Source organism: Equus quagga, chromosome 4 (genome assembly GCF_021613505.1).
Source record: "Equus quagga isolate Etosha38 chromosome 4, UCLA_HA_Equagga_1.0, whole genome shotgun sequence".
Classification (NCBI taxonomy): domain Eukaryota; kingdom Metazoa; phylum Chordata; class Mammalia; order Perissodactyla; family Equidae; genus Equus; species Equus quagga.
In genome coordinates this window covers 77,590,883-77,611,881 of record NC_060270.1, presented here as the reverse complement: position 1 = coordinate 77,611,881, position 20,999 = coordinate 77,590,883, and the positions used below count along the sequence as shown (strand labels likewise).

The window sequence follows — 20,999 nt, the reverse complement described above, 5'->3', positions numbered from 1 at the left end:
TTGTCTTTCTCTTCTCCTTCTCAGACACCTATAATCCGAATGTTAGCATGCTTGATATTGTCCCAGAGTTCCCTTAGACTGTTCTCATTCTAATTCTTTTTTCCTTTTTCTGTTCAGCTTGGGTGATTTCCTCTAGTCGTTCCTCTAGCTCATTGATCCGTTGTTCTGTATCCTCTACTCTGCTATTGAGTCCCTCTAGTGAATTTTTCATTTCCAGTATTGTATTCTTCATTTCTGATTGTTTTTTTTAATATATCTTCCAGTTCTTTGCTGATGAGCTCACTTTGTTCATCCAGTCTTCTCCCAATATCTGTGAGCATCCTCATGATATTTTGTTTGAACTCTTTGTCGAGTAGGTTGCTTATTTCTGTTTCATTTAGTCCTTTTTCTGGAGTTTTGTCCTGTTCCTTTGCTTGGTAAGTATTCCTTTGTCTCCTCATTATGCCTCCTTCTCTGTGCTTATTTCTATGTATTAGGTGAGTCGGCTATGTCTCCTGATCTTGTAGAAGTGGCCTTATGTATGAGATGCCTTATGAGGCCCAGCAGTGTGCTTCCCTCTCATCACCAGTCCAGAAGATGCAGGAGTGACCCCTTTGTGGGCTACTTGTGTCCTTCTGCTGTGGCAGGGTTGCTCCCACTGCAGGTACCCAGGGAGTCTAGTCTTTCCTTCCCTGGCCAGCTGTTTGTAAATCCAGTTTGGGAAGCCTCAGCACCGTTGGCTAGAAAGTCTATCAGCACAGTCCTATTACAAATTTCCTCTTAATTGGCTGATACCCAGTGTAGCTGGTTGCTAGGCCCAGGGGCTTACAGTTGCAATAAGCCTCAGGCCTACAAGGCTGTTGTCAGTTCTCTTAGGAGTGCAGCTGAGTGGGGCTAGCCCTAGGCAAGGAGCGCTCAATTGTTTCAGGCTTTGGAAGGTGGGGCTGATCCTTTTTATGGCTATTTGTGAAGCACAGGTCTGCTGCTGCTGCTAAGCCTCACCTCCCACAGGACCACACACCACAACACAGTCCTGGTCCATGCATACTTCTCAACCCCCTGGAGCATACCCCAACACTGCACTGCAGAGGCTCCCACCCCTCCACCAATGCCCCCCACAGTTCACCTGGTCTTCACACAGGCCCTGCCGCACTCAGGCAGACACCCTTGCCTGCCTGTAGAGGATCAAGGCACCCAGTAAATGCAGGCTGAAAAGTAGCCTGAGGGCTTGCTGTTAGATGGGGTCAGTCCCTAGGGCGGGTTGCCTGCCCTGGCTGAACTGGATTAAATCTGTGCTCTAGTGGGCATGGCAGAATCCTGGGCTAACAGGCCAACGGATGAACCTCAATGGTGCTCACTGGGGTCTGTGTCAGCACATCTGTATCAGTTCAGAACAATGGCCCCCACCAATGTCTCAGTCTCCGGAGAGGATCCTCCTCTCACCAAGATGCCCCCAGAGCCCACCAGGTGAGTCTCGTTTCACCAAAGGACTGTCAGACTTCTCTCTGGTGATTTTAGGTTGCTGCAATGAGTGAGTTTGTGCGTGGACCCTTTAAGTCCCAGATCTTTTCGGCTTTTGGCCAATAGCTTTTCTGGGGGTATCCTCGCTGCAGTTAATAGCCAGCAAAGACAGACAGTAAGACCCCCGTCTCAGTTGCGCTGAGTCTGAAGGATGCTTATAGCAGTATCGGCCCCTGCTCCAGACCTCACTCCTCCAGGGAGGGCTGCTTACCTTAGGGTGGCTCCCACCTGGCCAGCTGAGAAGCTCCGCTGTTCCCAAAGGTGGCTTTTTTCCTCTCCGGCAGGAATTACTGCCTCTTCTGCCTTAGTCAGGACTGTCCCTTGTTGTGGAGCTTCTTTTTATCCAGTTTTCAGTTTTCAATCCGGGGTAATTTTTCCACAAATAGTTGTAACCTGGTTGTGTTTGTGGGAGGAGGTGAGTTCAGAGTCTGCCTACACTGCCATCTTGACGAGATCTCGGAATCTATTTTTAATTAAATGAAATTCCTACATTTATATCTATGTTACCTGAAATATACTATTTGCATATAAATTTGGTTTATTTTTTCTGACTTGTGTAGGACTTACCTTTCTAAATATACAGTAGGACTTATTACATCTCACTAAGTATAATTTAGACCTATATATATTTTTAGTTATGACAGCTACCTGACCAGTATTTAGGGGAAGAAAGGGCTTAGTCTCAGGTTGAACAAAAGGAAAAAAGAGAACTAGAAAACATTGATTAAGGTCACTGTTTAACAGTAAATTGCATGAATCAGTAACTTTAAAAAAAAAACCCTCTGCCCATGTCTGACCTGAAGAAAGAAATTGGCTTACTTTTAGTCGCTTTTGGGAAACAGATGGTGGAATTGTTCTCTGTGCAGACTAGTAATGCAGTTGCTCATACATCAGCTATCAAAATAATAAAATGAAGTAGAATGTCATTGGGCATCAGACAACAATGGATGATGCTTCACAGTCTTTGATTTTCAGGAAAATAAATAGAGAAGTTTGCTAAATGAGAATTAAAAAAAACGAAGGTGTCATCGGGGAATAAGTAATGGTATATTCTCAGCAGGTTCAAAATATTTTCTCTGTGACCAGATTCATGAAGGTTATGAAAAGATGAGACAACTTAATTTTTTACCCAGAGTTGATATGGGTCCCTGCAACTCTGTTCCAAGCTGTAGCTTAGAAATGTAATTGGTTTTAATTAATCATGAAGTAGTGCCAGGAAAGTGTTCACAGTATTACTGTGGGTCTGGGCTGCCTGAGATTCTGTTTAACAGCTTCCTATCGACACTCTTTTTCCTTTTTTTTTTTTTTAACTATAAAGTCAAGAAGAATGGGGGAGGGGCCGGTCTGGTGGCATAGCAGCTAAGAGTGCACATTCTGCTTCGGTGGCCCAGGGTTCGCTGGTTCTGATCCCGGGTGTGGACATGGCACCACTTGGCACACCATGCTGTGGTAGGTGTCCCACATATAAAGTGGAGGAAGATGGGCACGGATGTTAGCTCAGGGCCAGCCTTCCTCAGCAAAAAGAGGAGGATTGGCAGTAGTTAGCTCAGGGCTAATCTTCCTCAAAAAAAAAAAAAAGAGAAGAGTGAGGGAAAGCTGAACAGATAGTTTTCTTTTTGATCACCAACTTGGGCATAGAACTTTTAATTATACAGAGAGATAATTCAGCAAGATAGGCACTGAGACAGAGTTGCATTTTAAGTTGTTAAAAAAGAAAAGACAAGATTTTATTTTAACTGAGTTCTAATTATTGGGCCATATTTAAGCCAAATGTTTATAAATGAATGAAATAAGGATTGAAATAAGAAAGACCTCCAGCCTCTGTTCTAAGGTTGGAAGAAAGTAGACTAATATTTAAAAAATCAGAGGCTAGTCCCTGATCTGTCATACACAAGCTGAGTGGTCTTGGGCAAGCCATCACCAGTATCATTACTTTTCTTGTTTGTGATCAATTTGGCAAACATTGTGGAAAATCCACTACCATTCAAGAGATTGTCTCTGCTTATAAAAAATGAAATAGAATATCAGAACTTGGCTCTGATCACTTATTTCAGAATTCATGACTTCTTCACACATATTTTTTGCACATAAACCTAGTTTGTTTCTTCTACCAGATCTTAAGTTCTCCCCAGGTCAGCAATGATGGTGTTGCCTTCTTGGGTTCAGCATTCAGTAGGTGCTCACCAAGATAACTCTGAGATAGGAGTTGTGACTCTTCATTTAAAATCACTTTCCTGAATGTCATTAAGGCCTGGCAAAAAGATGCTGCTGTCTTTACAGAGAGTAAAAGTGGTTTAATCCTAACTCCCTATCCAACTAACAATGATCCCATGAGTAAGCTCTAACCTTCTGTGCCTCGGCTATCCTATCTACCACATAGAGAAAAAGATATTTTAAAAGTATATTATAATGATTAATAGATGAGAGAGTTCTTTGACAAGTTAAAAGTGGTGTTTAATTTTATTATCAATAATAATATAAGATTTGTGAAAACATAGGGACCAGATTTTGCCTTTCTGCCTGGATGCACAAAGAGGTGTCTTGTATAAATGTGTGGTCACAAATCATTCTCTGAGCACTCCTAATCAGTGTCCACCATCTTCTTGAAATCCTACGTGGGTCCTGGTGGCAGCCCCTGTGAAGACAGAATTCCCCAGTTATAATCCAGGTTTGGACTGGCTCGGTTGGTCTGCAATTTCTTCACTCTGTGCTAAGTAGTTACATGTCATATGAGAAAGGTTGGCATTTTGAACCACACTACTTTGATTACTTAAATGGTCTTGCCACTTCAGGGAATTGGTAGGCCCCCTAGAGGCCTTAATTTGCCATGCTAGAAACCCTCAGTAAGAGAGAGAAGCTGGATCAGCTTGCTTTCCCACACAACTCTCTTAAACTAGTGTCATACTGAGCTTCTAAAATACATGCTTGTGGATGGGACTGGAAGAGACAACCAACTCAGATTCTAATCATGAGAGCACTGTATCTGGTGCATTTAATTAGCCATCCTACTCTCAGAGTTCTGGTCTGTAAATCCTGATGGATGGACCCCATGGACAGGTCATTCAAACTCAGTTTGAATATACATGGCAGATGCCTGGGACAGAGTAAGTACTGAGTACTTTTTAAAATGAATTAACAAAGGATTCATAAAATGTCTGCTGAGTACCTATTTTATCCCTAGTTGAGGGAGACACATTAAGAAATATATGACATGGTTCTATAGCAAATATTATAATTCAGAAGACAAAAATTTGAGCATTAAAGTGGGGAGTTTTTTTGTTTTTTCTTGAAGAAGGTTAGCCCTGAGCTAACATCTGTGCCAGTCTTCCTCCACTTTATATGTGGGTCGCTGCCATAGCATGGCTGATGAGTAGTGTAGGTCCAGGCCTTGCGAACCCAGGCTACTAAAGCAGAGTGTGCTGAACTTAACCTCTATACACACGGCTGGGCCCTAAAGTAAGTGGGGAGTTTTTCTTCTTCTTCTTCTTCTTTTTTTTTTGATGAGGAAGATTGGCCCTGAGCTAACATCTGTTGCCAATCTTCGTCTTTTTTCTGTCCTCCCCAAAACCCCAGTACATAGTTGTATATCCTAGTTGTAGGTCATTCTAGTTCCTCTATGTGGGATACCACCACAGCATGGCCTGATGAGTGGTATGTAGGTCTGTGCCCAGGATCTGAACCAGCGAATCCCAGGCCACCAAAGCAGAGTGTGTGAACTTAACCACTTGGCCATAGGGCCGGCCCCAAAAGTGGAGAGTTTTTAAGTGATGGAATGAATGATTTAAAGTATAGAGATCTAAGAATTCAAAGAAGTGGGGAACCAATCAAGAAGTTTCTTAGGAAGTGAAACTTGAGGTGAGTTTTGAAAGATGGATGGGCTATGAGAAGATGAAAGCATGTTGGAATTCTAAGAAGTAGTAACAACATGAGACAGTGTCTGGAAATTGATGTGTGTGTTTTATTCTACTTTTGGGCAATGTGGGGGGGGATTCAAGAGGGATCTTCAAAACAAAATAGGATTATAACATAGAGTATATTTTATAATATAATCATAGAAATACTCATAAATGGGTTCTTATATATGGGTGGAAAGATGTTTATTGTTTGAAATGGCAAAAATTTTGAATTCCCTCAGTAGGGGAATGGCTAAATAATTTATGGTGCATTCACATCATGAAATACTAGGAAGTAGTTGAAAAGAATAAAGTAGATTGTGTGCTGACATAGAAAGACCACCATGGAAAGACATAAAGTATATTAATGGCAAAAATGCATTCATGTAATATTTGTCAAATTTGAAAATTGATTTTAAAAAATCAAAGTGGTATTTCAGGAAGATTAATCTGGTGACATTGTGTCAAATTAAAAGAGAATGATTGAAAGTGAAGAGGATATTGGAAGATGTTTGCATGAGTAAAGATGCAGGAGGCCAAGGCTGGGGACCTGAATGGTAAAGAGAAAGAGAAAGAACCCAGAGACATCTGAGGAATGATTTTAAATGACTTCGTGACAGATTTTTAGTATAGGAGATGAAGGAGAGAGAAGAGAAAAGAGATTTCCAGGTTTAAGCTTAGGAAATATACACTAAAGAATGGTTTCTACTAACTGGAACAGACCTGTGTTAATAGGAAAACCTTCTTTAAAGAAATTCTTCGATTTTTTTTGTTTCTCAGGATGGAAGATACAGTACGAAATCTATTGCAGAGTCAAGGACCTGCAGAACAGAAAAAAGAAGAAACTGTTAATATAATGGTCTATCAGGTACACCATGTTTTTTTCTCTTGACTGGGTACTGGTTGGCTTGTTTTTCTCGTATTTCTCCAACTCTGTCTTCCCTCACCCAGAGATAAATAAACAAGTATGGTCTAGATCCCCGTGCGGGGAGCCACACAGTCACCTCTGTCTAAGGAATCATGTACACATTTAACTCATTCATTTCTGGAATTGAATTTCTGAAATGAACCCCTCCAGTTAAAGAGATCATCAATTTGGTTGTAGGAAGGTACAAAAAATGAGTTTATAGTGAAACAGAGAGACCTGTAAGAGTATTGCAGTACTCTGTGGTCAGGGCCATAAGAGAGGTAACCACAACATTCTTTGAGAATGCAGAGGAGGGAGTGACTCATGCTGTCTTAGGAGTTAAGGAATACTTCCCAGAGCTTTGACATGTAAGGTGGGCCTGAGGAATAGAGAACAAGAGGAAGGACATTCCAGGCAAAGGGAAGCCTAGGTAGAGCTGCAGTGGTGTGAATTTCCACGCAGGCTCATGGAGAATAAGAAGCTCAAGAGAACTACATAATGGCCTGGTGAGATCAAAGTTTGACGGTGAGACTAAGGGTGCATGGAAGAGCTGGATCAGGTCGTGCTTGTGTGCTGTGCTCATGGGGCTGGCCTTGCATCTTGGGCAATGTGGAGGCTCAAGAGGTCCAAAGGAAATAAGTGGTCAACGAAGTAACAAGCCCTTCTCATCTTCTAATAGCCCTTACCTCATGGTTCTTTAACACAAGCAAGGTAGCCAGGCTGGGAAGCAGAACATCTAATGTGAGTGTGACCCACGTTGGCCACACTGACGAGAAGGCTCAGGCAGGGTGGGAAAGAGAAATACAGCAGAAAGAGCACAGGCACTCTATATAAATATATTGAGGACTTTTATTGAAAATCACTTAAAATCACAAATGGAGACCCAATATCCATTGCACAACTATGCACGGAAAGCTAAAAAAAGCTAAAGAAGGCAAGGAAATAGGCAGAAATTTGAGGTAATCACTGAGCAGCCCTAGGTTTTGCTAGCTAAAGAGTAAGTGAGTTTAGGGGGCAAGCATAGGAACCAGTTGGTAAAGATAATTTCTCACTGGCTTCCCTGAATTCATGGGTTCAGGGCTGTATAACCCAGCTTGTTATGAAGAAGATTGGGAGGAATCTGATAATAAAAGTCATAGTATCACATTAAGTTAAGATCTAGGCAGAGTTAGTCTTAAGAAGTCTATGTCCGAAATAGTTGACTCTTGAAACACATACAGGGCTACTTATGACAATGGGGACAACTGTTCTCTGTTTCCAGTGAAAATAGTGCTAGGAGTTGCTAAAGCTACCTCAAAGGAGGTTAAAGTTAGCTCCATAAACACAGTAGAAAAATCACTAAAATTCCTTTCTAGGGAAAGAGTTTAGATTCTTCTTGAGGGGGGGGCCTTTACATGGGAATGCGTGCTCAGCTTTTGCTGACGTGTGGTTGTCTAAAGTTGGGATAAGGATTCAAGTCCTGCCAGCCCTGAGTCTCTCCTAGATAGTATATCTGCTTTGGTAAGAAATGGAGGTGTAAGTAAAAAATGGGACTAGATTCTGTAGTAAGCGGTTCTGTGCAGCCTAGAAGGATCATATGAATCTGAAACTTGTCATTTGTTCCCCCTCACATGTAACACCAGACTTCACTTATAACTAAATAATTCAGCCTCGCTCTTGTGCTTTTTCCAATCTCCTCACTGTGGCTCTATTTCATCCAGGTTCTAATTTTCTTTTGATCATTTTTTTCTAATCTTTCCTTCAGTTATTAGCCAAACCTGCAGTGTAAACACTTAATATCATCATCAGAACTCATTTTTGGATCTGGAAGCTACTTAGAAAAACAGATATACTTTAAAAAATGTGTTTTCAATCTACTCCCCCTCTCTGCCTCTCTAGGGAGGAGATGGATGTTAATTTGAATTAATGCTACACAGAGGGGATTTTTCAGTATTGCTCTAATTGGCCTTGGGCTCATTATGTAGAAAATGGGAGACGGACATGGGTTACATGACTCATAAAGATCATGTATACATTCAACAGATATTTATTGAGCTTCTAGTATGTAATAGGCATAACTTTGTTCTCTGGGAATTCAAGAAATGAGAATGGAGAGAAGGAAAAAAAGAGAAGTGTTGCTGGGGGCACTGAGTCTCAGGGAGGACCCCGTCGTCACAAATTGTAGTATTCTACATATGGCTGATCATAGCAAAATTTATTGTGCAAGATGTACATGGTAATACAAGTGGAGCACATAGGTAACACCTCCCTGAAGGCAAATTCTGTGCTTCCAGTAAGAGCTGGGAAATTTATTGCTTCCTAATATGGGGTGTCATTAGCACACCTGACTCAGATTTTCCAAGTGCAAGATTTCTCTGACAGAGCCAGAGGCCCATGTAAAGCTTAGGCCCATGGGAACCTGGAGTTCGTTTCATTTTCCATCGTGGAAGTGTTTGTTCTGAGGCCTTTATCGCTGAGCTAGTGTAATAACAGCAGAGTAATAGCTTTCTGTGTCCCAGGCTCAAGCTAATTGCTTTGCATGCATTAAAGGGTGGTCATATTTTGTTCGAGGGGTGTGTTCTTGAAGACCTCTCATCGTTTGTTACTTGTGTACTTTATAACTTGCATAATTCAACATGGATTCTCTCAAAGGATGGTGAGTGTTTCTGTTCAGCAGCCGAAGCATTCCTACCAGCTGGCAGTGGGGAGTTTACGGTTTACCACCTTTGCCATTGTGCAGTTCCTGACTCTTTTTTGATTTGGGAAATTTGCATGATTTCAAATTTTGTGCATGAAGTGACATAATAACATTTTTATGTGACCACAATTTCAAATTTGCCTACTTCAGAGTCTCACAGAATGTGATGAGATTGTAGCTCATTCAGTCCCCACAACAACTTTGCGCAGGAGGTACTGTCACCATCCCTGTCCTACAGATATGGACATAGGCTCAGAGAGGTGAGCACTTGCCCAAAGGAGCACAGCCTGGAGGTAGCTTAGAAGGGATCTGAACCCTAGTTGATCTGCCTGCATGGCCTCAGCTCTTGATGCTGAGGAATTCTAGAGAGGTTAAATGATGTGGCCCAGGTTACCCAGCTGCTTATTATCTAAGTTGGGACCAGAACCTAAGCCTTTCTGCTTTCTGTCTAGAGCTCTCTCCATTCACCCATCCATTCATTTATTTGCTCATTTATTCACTTAGATGACAGTTATTCATTTACTTTCTTGCCTAAATGTATTAGTTTCCTAGTGCTTCTTTAACAAACTTAATGGCTTAAAGCAACACACATTTATTTTCTTATAATTCTGGAGGTCAAAAGTCTAAAATCATCGTGTTGGCAAGGCTGGGTCCTCTCTGGAGGCTTCATGGCAGAATGGTTTCCTTGCCTTTTCCGGATTCTAGCCTTTCTTGGCTTGTGGCTCTTTCCTCCATCTTCAAAGTGCGTCGCTCCAACCTCTGGTTCCACTGTCATATCTCCTTTTTCTGAGTTTGGCCCTCCTCTCTCCCTCTTATAAGGACTGTATGATTATATTGGGCCCAACCAGATAATCTCCCCATCTCAAGATCCTTAATCTGATTACGTCTGCAAAATCTCTTCTGCCATGTAAGGTAACATATTCTCAGGTTTTGGGGATTAGGATGTAGACGTCTTTGGTAGGGGAGGTGGGCATTATTCTGTCTATCACACTAAGTAATACATTCACCTAGCAAGCTGGCAGTACCCAGCAGACATTGGCTAAGTGCTGGAGATACAAAGATGCCTGCTTGATAGAGGCCTTTTCCTAGAAAGCTCATTTTATAGGGTGCTGGGGAGGGCAAGAGAAGGCAAATAGTCAGATATATGCAATGTAATAGGAGCCCAAATATCAGCTTGCATGGGTTCCAGGGACATGAAGGAAGATGCCACCAAACCTACCGCACTACTCTCCCTGAGGACTCTGCCTGCAACTTATTTTTAGTAATCCATTTCTCTTTTCTTTCAGTCTCTCTCTTTTTTTTAAAGATTGGCACCTGAGCTAACAACTGTTGCCAATCATTTTTTCTTTTTTTCTGTTTCTTTTTCTCCCTAAATCCCCCCAGTACACAGTTGTATATTTTAGTTGTGGGTCCTTCTAGTTGTAGCATGTGGGATGCTGCCTCAACGTGGCCTGATGAGCAGTGCCGTGTCCACACCCAGAATCCGAACTGGTGAAACCCTGGGCAGCCGGAGTGGAGCGCGCGAACTTAACCACTCAGCCACGGGGCCGACCCCTCTGTTTTCTCTTGAAGTGGACTCAAGAGTCATGAGCTTCCTTGTGAGTCCGCAGCCTGCCTTTCTCGGAACGTCTTGTGTCCCCGGTATTTTAACAACAACATCTGACTGTCAGGACGCATATGTTTGGTGCTTTACAGTTTACAAAGTGCTTACAGAAAATGGATCTCATTTGTTTATTCCAGCAGCCTCTAAAATAGATATTATCATGCTCGTTATAAAGATGAGTCTCAAAGAGGCCTGTTTCAATTCTGGCAAATGCTAAGTGGTGGAACTAGAAATAAATCACAGACTTTCCTAAATGAGAGGCATAGAATAAAACAGAGGAGTTATCGCTGGGATAATTTGATGGCAGGGTGGGGAGTGAGCACAGTTGGAACTGCCCAGATCAGAAAGTCACTGTCTCAAAATACAAAAAATAAATGAAATTAAACAGAGGTAAGTTAATAAGCCATACAATGTTCATAGTTGGCATTTCTCCCGTGGGTGAGACATGCACATGTGTAAGAGAAATGCTGTCATTACGTGCAGGGACAGTGTCATACCCAGCACCTATGACAGACTCATTTCATTAGGGGAAATAAAAGACCTCAGAAGATTGTCTGAAGAGGAGCCTGAATAAGTGGAAACGTCTTCAGTTTCTCTTCTGCTTTGTTTCTCTGTCCAGCGCATTCTCTCTAGGTATTTCGGGGTTTCTTATGTGTCGTGTTATATATTCTTGTCAACCAGGTCACTAATTCATTTAGTTAAGGAGGTTAGGAAACTTACGTTAGAAAAAAATTATGATTGGATGCAAAAGGGGGCAATTAAGCATAAATGAACTGGAGCAACTGGTTGGACAAGGGGCATCATTCCTTCAGCTTCATCTGTCAAAGTATTTAAACACAGGCAGCCTGAGAAAGATATGAGTAATCCTAACGCTAATGGTGGATTACCCCATTTACGGTCCTCTTGTGTCCGTAGCTACCTTCTGTGCTTCATTGTTGTAGCTGGTATACTTCCTCTTGTCTCTGCTTTTCCACATGGAACATGAATTAAACCCATGTCAGCTAATTCTTTCAGAAAGAAAAAAGCGGACGGACAAGTGGAAACATTAATGAGGGGAAAAAGGACCTGCGTGTGGGTACACTTTCTGCCACCAGTAAGACTTACGACATCAGATCATCATTTAAACTCTCTGGGTTCCTTATTGTTCATATTTGTAAAAGATGAGGTTTTGGACTAGATTAGGGATCATAAACACAAATACCCACTGTTGTGAAATAATATAAATGGTTAAATTGGGCCACGTAAGAGAAAAATCAAATGTCCTCTAGGGATTTACATTCTATTTGTCCACTTTTGATAAGGAAATAGGTACAGAGAGAACTGTTTTTTTAATTAAAAGACAAAAGGTTTCCTTTTGAAAATCATACAGTAGCAACTCACACCTGGTTTAATGACAAAGGATAGTAGGGAGTGGTGGAGACTGTGGTAAACTGGAGAGCTTCTTTCTGGCCTAAAGGCAGTAGCCACAGCCCACCTGCAGCAGATTCAGATGACCAAGAAGTACACACCAGTGTAGACAGATAGCCACATGTTTCAAAAGAAGATGAAATTTCAGGTTTTCATGGACAGTTTCCTAGTCTGTAAATAAGGCTTATTTCTGTATTTTTTGGTGGGAGGAAGATTGGCCCTGAGCTAACATCTGTTGCCAATCCTCCTCTTTTTGCTTGAAGAAGATTGTTGCTAAGCTAACATCTGTACCAGTCTTCTGTTTTATATGTGGGATGCCACCACAGCATGGCTTGATGAGCAGTATGTAGGTCTGTGCCCAGGATCCAAACCTGTGAACCCCGGGCCACCAAAGTGGAGTGTGTGAACCTAACCACTGTGCCACCGGGCCAGCCCCAAAGCTATTTTTTTTTGTGCATGGACTAAATAAAACATGTGCTAGACAAAGGGCAACCCTTAGAACAGCAAGGTGATTTTTAGGGTTTGTTCTTTCTTTTAGAACTCTGGGATTTTGAGGCTACTTTGCAATCCCATGAGGCCTGGTCTATGGGAAGTGTGGCACAGAGGGCACCTGCCTGTGGCACTGTCACCCACTGCTAGCCCACGCTTACTGAGCACCTACATGACCCAGGCATATTCCAATCCTTTTACAAGTGTGTGCTCATTGAATTTTCACAAGAACCCTTTGAAATAGGTACCATTATTTTCCTCGTTTTACAGAAAAGGAAACTGAGGCACAGGAAAGTTTAATTGCTTGCCCAAAGTTACACATCACCAATGTTAGGTCACTTGAGCTCCTTTGCACGCTTCTAGCTGGCTGAGTAGGTCACCATAAGAACAGAGGGCAGGAACTTTGTTAAGAGGTGCACTGAGTCACTGTCCCAGGAGAGCACACGGAGAGGGGGTGGGGGGCTCGGTGACGTTGCCGTGATGTCCAGGTTTACCTCTGTTCTCCTCTTCACTCTCTGCCCCCTGGTTCAGGAGAGCCGTGTGTGTTTTCTGAGCCCAGCTCCCTTGTTTCCAATAGTGGTCTATGCTCAGTCATTGATCCCTTAGCCTGCGTTTAAGGCACTATAATGTGTTACCCAAGTCATTTCCATTTAAAGTGATCTAACTGAAAATCAAAATGATGTTTTCCCTAAATAATTCGTTAAAAGTATTCTTGGATGTGATTAAGCAGCTAATGCTTTGGGGAAGGGAACCTTTCAATTATCCTAAAATCTGTCAACCATCAAGTATTTATCCAATTCCTTTTATGTACGTGGAAAACACGTGACATAGGCTGGGCCCTTCCTTACTGAAGCTCAAGGCCTGCCTGGTAGAGATGTTACATGTTTCACAAATTGCAATTCTAATCAGGGGAAATTTTTGACTTTAAACTTTAGGAACTTTTTTTGAGGAAATTTTTGACTTCAAACTTTACCTCCCCCTTTCCCTGTAATGATTTATGTGTACTTTAAGCAAATTAAAAAATTTAGGTGCGCTAGAAAGAGAAGTTTGGCTTGAAAAATTATAGTAAACAATCAGTTAGAAAAGATACCTTTTCTAAGAAAGCTCTTTTAAATAGCAATATTCCTAGTATATTTAAAGTGTGAATTTTCCGGACTTCTAACATAATTCCATTTTTTTTTTTTTTTTTAAGGATTGGCAGCTGGGCTAACAACTGATGCCAATCTTTTTTTTCTTCCCTGCTTTATCTCCCCAAACCCCCCCGTACACAGCTGTATATCTTAGTTGCAGGTCCTTCCAGTTGTGGGATGTGGGATGCCGCCTCAACGTAGCCTGACGAGCGGTGCCATGTCCGCGCCCAGGATCCGAAACCTGGGCCGCCGCAGTGGAGCCTGTGAACCTAACCACTTGGCCACGGAGCCGGCCCCGCATTCTTTTCATAAACATATGTGAATGCAAGGTAGAATGGCAGCATGGGTGGTTTGCAGGAGTTGTAAGTTTCTTGACTCAATTTCCTGGCTGAGTATCAGGTCACTTGAGTATCAGAATCATAACAGATTCAGCTATCTGGGCGCGTCCTTGTATCCTCTGATTTAGAAGATCTGTTTTGTTTTCATTTCCAAGTCTTATGGGTCATTTGGATTCCTCTGGTCCACAGATGTGTTGGAAACCAGTACCATCCATTCCCCCATCCCTATTTCCTCATTTCGCAAAGGAGAACACCGAGTTTAAGTGCAGAGCCCAATTCTCAGTCCAGTGCGTGCCATGTGCGTCTATCCTCATTCTTTGCCACACAATGTTGTTTCAGTGAGTGCCCAGGCAGTTAATTAGCCAACAGAACTGAAGTCTTTAGAACTCTTTAGAGAGCTTGTCTGTAATCCATACAAGTTATTCAGAAGAGTGTTTCTTTTTTTTCTTTTTTTCTCTAAACAAAATGTGGTGAACAAATGCAAATACATAGATCAGCGATGAGTACATTCAGTAAGTGCACACCAGTTGGAAAAATGGTCTAAAATTCTCTGAGTATCTGTTGAGAGAGTAGCAAAGTCTTTGCACAGGTATTTATAAAATTATAATACGAAATAGGATCTGAAATATTTTTGAGTGCTTTTCTTTGTGTCTGTGGCCTGTAATCTCAGGAAGTCTCAAGTGCCTTTGATTCTGCTTTAGGAAATGTGGCCTTTTCTTTGAATTGCTCTGAACTTTGGATAGCTGCTGAAGTGAGGAATGGTAATAAAGGGAGTATTTTTATTGTGTTAAGTTTTAAAGGGCTGAAACTGTTCCTTGAGGAAGCAGTTTTCTTCCTTCCTCTTTTTGTTCTTTTTTGTTTTGTTTTAAGCAACATCCTCTATTCCTATAATAAGTTTAGATAGAGAAGGCAGGACTTCTCAAAGCCGAAGGGTGTGATGAGATTCAGTACAGCCAAAAACATTGCCCTTCTTAAAATAGTTCTTTTCTCTTTGAAATTATTATACAAGGTGAATTTATGGTTTTACACCCTACAGAAATACTTTCCAGAATTCCAGAAGTTTTCAAAACAGTCTCATTTGGGAGCACCGACGTGTTAGCACACTGACTACAGAGAGCATTCACCTCTGTAAACCCAAAGTCATATTACATACTTTGAAAGGAATAGAGCAGTTTTAAATAATATCACTAAGAGTTTAAATAGTTACCTATGTCCTTCTTGGGAATTTAGAGGCCCTGGTTTAATGGGTCTGATTCTCCTTTCTCATTCTCAATTTCTACCTGAATTCTGTGCTCAGACATGAATACTTTTTCTGTTAGATGTTTTGACCCTAAACTGAACTCTTACCAAGTAAAAGCAGAATATGGTCTCTCCGCTAAAAGAAATGTAACCTATGAATAAAATGCTGCCCTGGAAAGCACCTTCTCTTCGTACAGGTGAGCCGGTTATTGTCAATGAACACGAGCCACGTTCCTCAGCTCGTCTCAGCACAGGGCCAGACTTTATTTCCAATACCCAGATAGTGTTTCAGGTTGGACGGTCCTGTGGATAGAATGTTGCCCTTTAGTAACTCTGTGGCTTTGGCAAATACTTTGGGCACTTCAGATCATTAACTAGGCATATCTATTATTTCTTCCTCTTAGAGAACAAATGAATTTGAACAGAACAAAATCACGATGGTATCAGTCCTTGAACTTTGGTCCTATTATCTTAACTCACCTGAGGCTACAAAACTGTAATTTTCTTTTTTTTTTTTTAGAGTTAGCTTACCAGTGCTTTATGAAATGGAGGTTAGGTAGTCTGTAGGGAAAAATGTACAATTTTGGAATTAGGAAATAGTTAAGAAAGAAGTGGAAAGCACCTGCCAGAGAAAAATACACTTTCATTACTGAGATCTCTCTTATACAGTAACCGTTCAGCTATATTGTCCTTATTGATTTTTGTCTGCACAGTGAGCACAGCCTGGCACTGAAGAGGAATCAGCAGGTGTGGGGTGAGAGGAAAGTGTTCTGTCCAGGGCTCTGCTATCTGCATTGAAGCCACTGCAGGACTCAGGTGTTAATTTACCTGACAGGTTTACGTGAGGAGGCAGAAACACAGCCCTTGTTCATGTAGAAGCTTGGACCTGAGCTTTGCACAGCAGTTTCCAGGTTTGGAAATAGTGGCCCTGTGCCAAAAAAGTATCTTCTTCAGAACTCAACTGTGAGACAAGATATTAGACTATGATCAAATTCTCAACCTGCCTGCGCCCCGACCCAGAATGATTCCACAGAGTCTGTGGCAGCCAAGCCTGGGCCTTGGTTTGTTTAAGAATTTCCCCAGATGATTGTTTATGTCACTAGGATTGTGACTCAGTCAACACCATGATCATGAAGATCTTTTCTAGCCAGCTCAACTCTCTGAGGAGGAGTGCAGGGAGAAGATTCATAAGGAAGTTAGACTTACAGGATGTAGCGGAATATAGAAGGTCAATGGAAATTCATTAATTGTTCCCTCCCACCAATACTCTTGCTATTGCCTGGAAGGAGAGATTATCTAATCTTAGGTCACTGAAGACCTGTGCTGGCTGTCCCAGTGTCCAGAGGTGGAGGATTTGCTCCCTGTGCTCTAGGCTTCGTAAACTCCTCGAGCTCTGAAAGGGTAAGGATAGGGGAGAAATTCCCTGAACACACATTGTCCCCTTCACTCCATGTCAATCTGTCGGCCACTCATTCAAATATAGATGCGAACAGTGCTCAGTATTTCTTCTTTTCCCTATGTAAGAGCTAATTTAGACTGATAGTGGGAAGAAACTCTGAGGAAAGGAAAGTTGTAGACCATCCAAAAGAATGCCATGAACTCTCAGCAGCCCCTCACTTTCTAAAGACCACATATATATAAGGGATTATGGTTGGAGAGTATGTGAAAGGGAATTAAAGTAAGAAATTTTCAGGGTCAGACAGACCTGGAAGTGGATCCCATTTTTCTCATTCCATTTATTTTGTCCTCTTGGGCAATTTAATCAATTTGAGTCTCACTTTTCTCTTCTCCATAATGGGTATAATAAGACTAAATGGAAAGTCTGCTCTTTTCAAAGTGCTTCCTCAGACATGAGTTCATCTAACAGTTGGAGATACTGTGTGATCACGTGCATAGCGCACGTTAAGTATTCAACGAACGGTGGCCATTATTCTTATTGTACATCTAGCTCTATCTCACTACTCCTCTGCTCTTTCTCTTTGCACAGCCAAATTCTTCCTCTTACCCTGCCCGACTCTAGCCTACCTTAGCAGCTAGCACCATGGAAGCTGTTAGAAACCTAAAGGTTCAGAATTGGAGAAAATAATGGAACCGTAAGAGATGTGGACATTTCAGGAGTGCTAAACCCATGGTCAGGTTCCCAGATAGGACTGGCCTTTTTGGCAGTATCTTCTCCCACTGCACAATCCTGTCATCCATAGACCCTGTCTACTAATATTTTCTCACTGAGATATGTTTCTCTGAAACTCCATCCATTAAAGCATCATTCCATGTAAGAAAGGAAGAATCAAGAAGATAAATACTTAAGGGTAAGTCATTTACATGCTAGTGTGAACCAGTTAAATCTGAGGGCTTTGCTCTATCAACACATCTCAGAAAACTTGAATTTAGGATGTGGGATTTGGAGAGAAGGAGACAGAAAAGTAATTTTCCTACAGTAATTTAGGAGCTTATAAACCTCTGTGTTGATTAAGTCTGGGTGAGACTTCACCCTGGACAGAAGGGAGAGGTGTTAGGAAGTAGCGTAGGGATACAGAAGTGAAGAACAAGCTGGCAAATGCTACTTATAACCATCATTTCTATTGTTTGCCAAGTGCCAGATGCATACAGAAGGAGAAGGAAACCACTGCTCCTCTTTGTCCTCCTGCCCTCATACTCTCAGGACCCAGACTCAAGCTGGTACTATCATGACCCAGGCATATTCCAATCCTTTTACAAGTGTGTGCTCATTGAATTTTCACAAGAACTGTTGAAGGTCGGGGATACTGTCCCAGTGCCATTCACTGCACGCCTTCTATGGAGTGTACCAAGTGTCAAACTGACCAGTTCACAGGAACTTTTGGAGCAAGCCAGTTGAATTGGGGTCATATAGTGGCTTATATTCTTCTCTTGTCTAAGTGAATAGCCAAAAATCGATCATCATTCATGATGATTCCATGGTTTTGTAAGCAAATCCAAATACGTGTTTTTCCAAATGCGTTCTGTTTAGTAGTTTGCCACCCCACCCCCCAATAAATTTTGCTTCTACGCTAAATTGATAAATTAGCACAGTAAATTCATTTCTTCCTATTAAGGGCAACACTAAACCTTAGTCTGCCTTAGAAACCATCTACTGTAATTACAAGTGATGATCTGAAAACAATTCCATTGCACATATTCTCCTACAACCATTTATATTTCATTTACAAAATAACTTGTAAATATATCCTTACAAAAGGAAGTAGGCTGTATGTCTCTTGAGTGACTATATTTAATGTTCCTAACCCTACTAGTATTATGTTTTTTACTCTATGCATTTTTATTACCTTTTCTCTCTTGAGAATTTGAACTTCACCATTGGAGGATTGGTAGTGAAAATTTCCACTGTAATAATTAATATGTTTTACAGTTTATATTTTCACAGAGTCATGTCATTTGATCCTCACCTCAACCTTTCAAAATAGGAATGACAGAAAGTTCAAGTTCAGTTTACAGGTGAGGAAACTGAGGTTCACAAAGGAAGTTGACTTATGAGCATCATACAGTGTCAGGCTGCAGTGGACTTGGTCTTTTGGTTCCCAATCCCATCCTCTAGCAGGGGTAGCATTAATTACATTCTACATCAGTGGTTCTCAAATTTGGCTGTGCCTTGGAATCATCTGGAGAGTTTTAAAAATAAGTGATGTCCTGGTTCCACCCCAGGGATTCTGATTTAAGTGATCTGGGGTGTAGCCTGGGCATGAGGATTTTTTAAATCTCTGTAGGTCCGTTCTAAAGTGCAGCCTGGGTTAAGAACCACTGCACCCAAGGCATTAGATTCAGCTGGATTTTTCTTTACTTGCTCATCATGCTAAAGCTTCTATAGCCAGGATCTTGTTTTCATTAACCCACCATCAGCATTTCCACCAGAGTGGCCAACTCGTACCTTGTGTTTAGGAGCTACATTGAGTTTCTGGGGAAGGTGGGAGTTGAGTTGGTCCTTGGAAGAAAGTAAAAATCAGATACATGGAAAGGCCCTCTCGTTCTCTGAGTACTGTGATGAGAGATAGCGGAAGATTATGGGTATCACAGTGAGGTACAGCAAAGGATTATGGGTACTCTGGTGAGAGAAATCAGAGGGTTATGGGTAACCTTAAAGCCTTTAGAGGCCAACAGCCTGGGCTCAGATCCTGACTGAGCCACTCACAAGCTGTATAATGTTTGAGGATTTACTTAACCTCTCAGGGCTCTGGGAAACTCATCCCAGCCATATTCCGTCCATAGGTTGGTAGTGAGTTCATTGCTGAGGAGGCAGTGAGGGGTCAGAAGGCAACACTGTTGGGAGAACATCGGACACGTAGGTCATGGTTCACTCAGGAAAATGACTGGAGCGTAAGGTGGACCCAGGTCAGAGACCCCAGACTGGATGGAGTGAGAGCTAGTGAAGATGTCTGAGGAAACAGAAGTGTTGAGGAAAACCCTGCTGGTGGGGAGGCCCTGCTGGAAATGGAAAATCATTTCACTGAAATGAAATGAAAATCATTTCACATAAATAGGAGGGAACCATGGACACCATGAAAACAAGGCAAGATTCTAAATTCACCCTAATTAGTGTTGCTTGTTAACTAAGCTTGAGGCCTATTTTCCTTTTTTAAAATTAGAACGATTAGCAGCTTTTAGAGAGTTCCAAACTAAGACTTTGTCCTTGACATAGTGAAAGGCAGGCCCTGGAAAGACAGTATAAGCTTAGCAGAGAGGATGTGGGCAGCCTGGCCCCAGGGCTGATGCTCACGATGAAATCCCCCAATCCCTTTCAGCTCAACAAGTTCAAAGCTTTCCACTTGGAGCTGAGTTTTCAGATGGGGCTGAACCATAATTGCTTCTGACTCTTTACCGGTGTCTGAGATACTTCTGGGTGCACAAAGCCAGCTGAGTTTGATGGGCTGAGAGACCATGAAAACTGGGCAGCATCCTTCCTGCATAGCCAGAGTTACCGAGCGAGTGCTTCTGGGCTAGTGTTTTTAGTTACGGGAAGAGTCTATAAAGTGATCATCTGGTATCTTGGAGACCAGGGCTGCTTGGAAGGGGTCAGATAATCATAATTTCTTAGGGTAGCCAGGAGCATAAGCCATGTTTACCAGCTGTTTATTGTTGTGTGGCTGTGCACAAGGTTGCGAGCCTCTCTTACCCATGATTTTCTAAGGAAAGAGTTGTACTGTGACACGTGAAGGTCAGTCACTATATGGACCTGAAAAGGATAGCTAGCAAGTCTTCGGTGCTCAGGAGACAGAAAGTTACCTCCAATATCCAGCTAGTTCATTTTTTTGATTTTTTTGGTGAAGAATATCGGCCCAGAGCTAACATCCATTGCCAATCTCCCTCTTTTTGTTTGAGGAAGGGTGTCACTGAGCTAACATCTGTGCCAATCTTCCTCTACTCTGTATGTGGGACACGGCCACAGCATGGCTTGATGAGTGTTGTGCAGGTCCACACCCAGGATCCAAACCCATGAACACTGGGCCACCAAAGTGGAGTGTGCAAACTAAACCACTACCCCACCAGCCAGCCCCTCCAGCTCGTTCATTTTGCATGTGAGGAAACAATGTCACAGATAACCAAGGGGCTTTATCAAGGCCATACTGCCCATGAGTGGCAGATCTGGAACTAGAAACCAGTTCAGTAGCTAGTTTTATATTTTTCGCCTCTCTGTGGCAACAGAGGGTTGCTTAGCACTAAGATGACCATTCGTGGGATCTTGACTATTTGCTGGAATCAGTTGGAAGACCTCTGGGAGAGCCATTTGTCTCAGGAACCACAACTTGCCAAGTTCATTATTTTTAAATGCAGAGAGATTTTGC

The 20,999-nt window shown here is 42.0% G+C and overlaps 1 protein-coding gene across 6 annotated transcripts in view; it reads left to right on the top strand.

Moving 5' to 3' along the window:
- The window catches only part of NCKAP5 (NCK associated protein 5), a 916,311-nt gene that overhangs the window by 605,465 nt on the left and 289,847 nt on the right, over nt 1-20,999 (top strand). For all 6 annotated transcript variants that reach the window (XM_046659632.1, XM_046659633.1, XM_046659634.1 and 3 more), the window contains one exon: nt 6,174-6,261. In XM_046659632.1, coding sequence (XP_046515588.1) covers nt 6,174-6,261 — 88 coding nt within the window. The remainder of the gene's footprint in view (nt 1-6,173; nt 6,262-20,999) is intronic.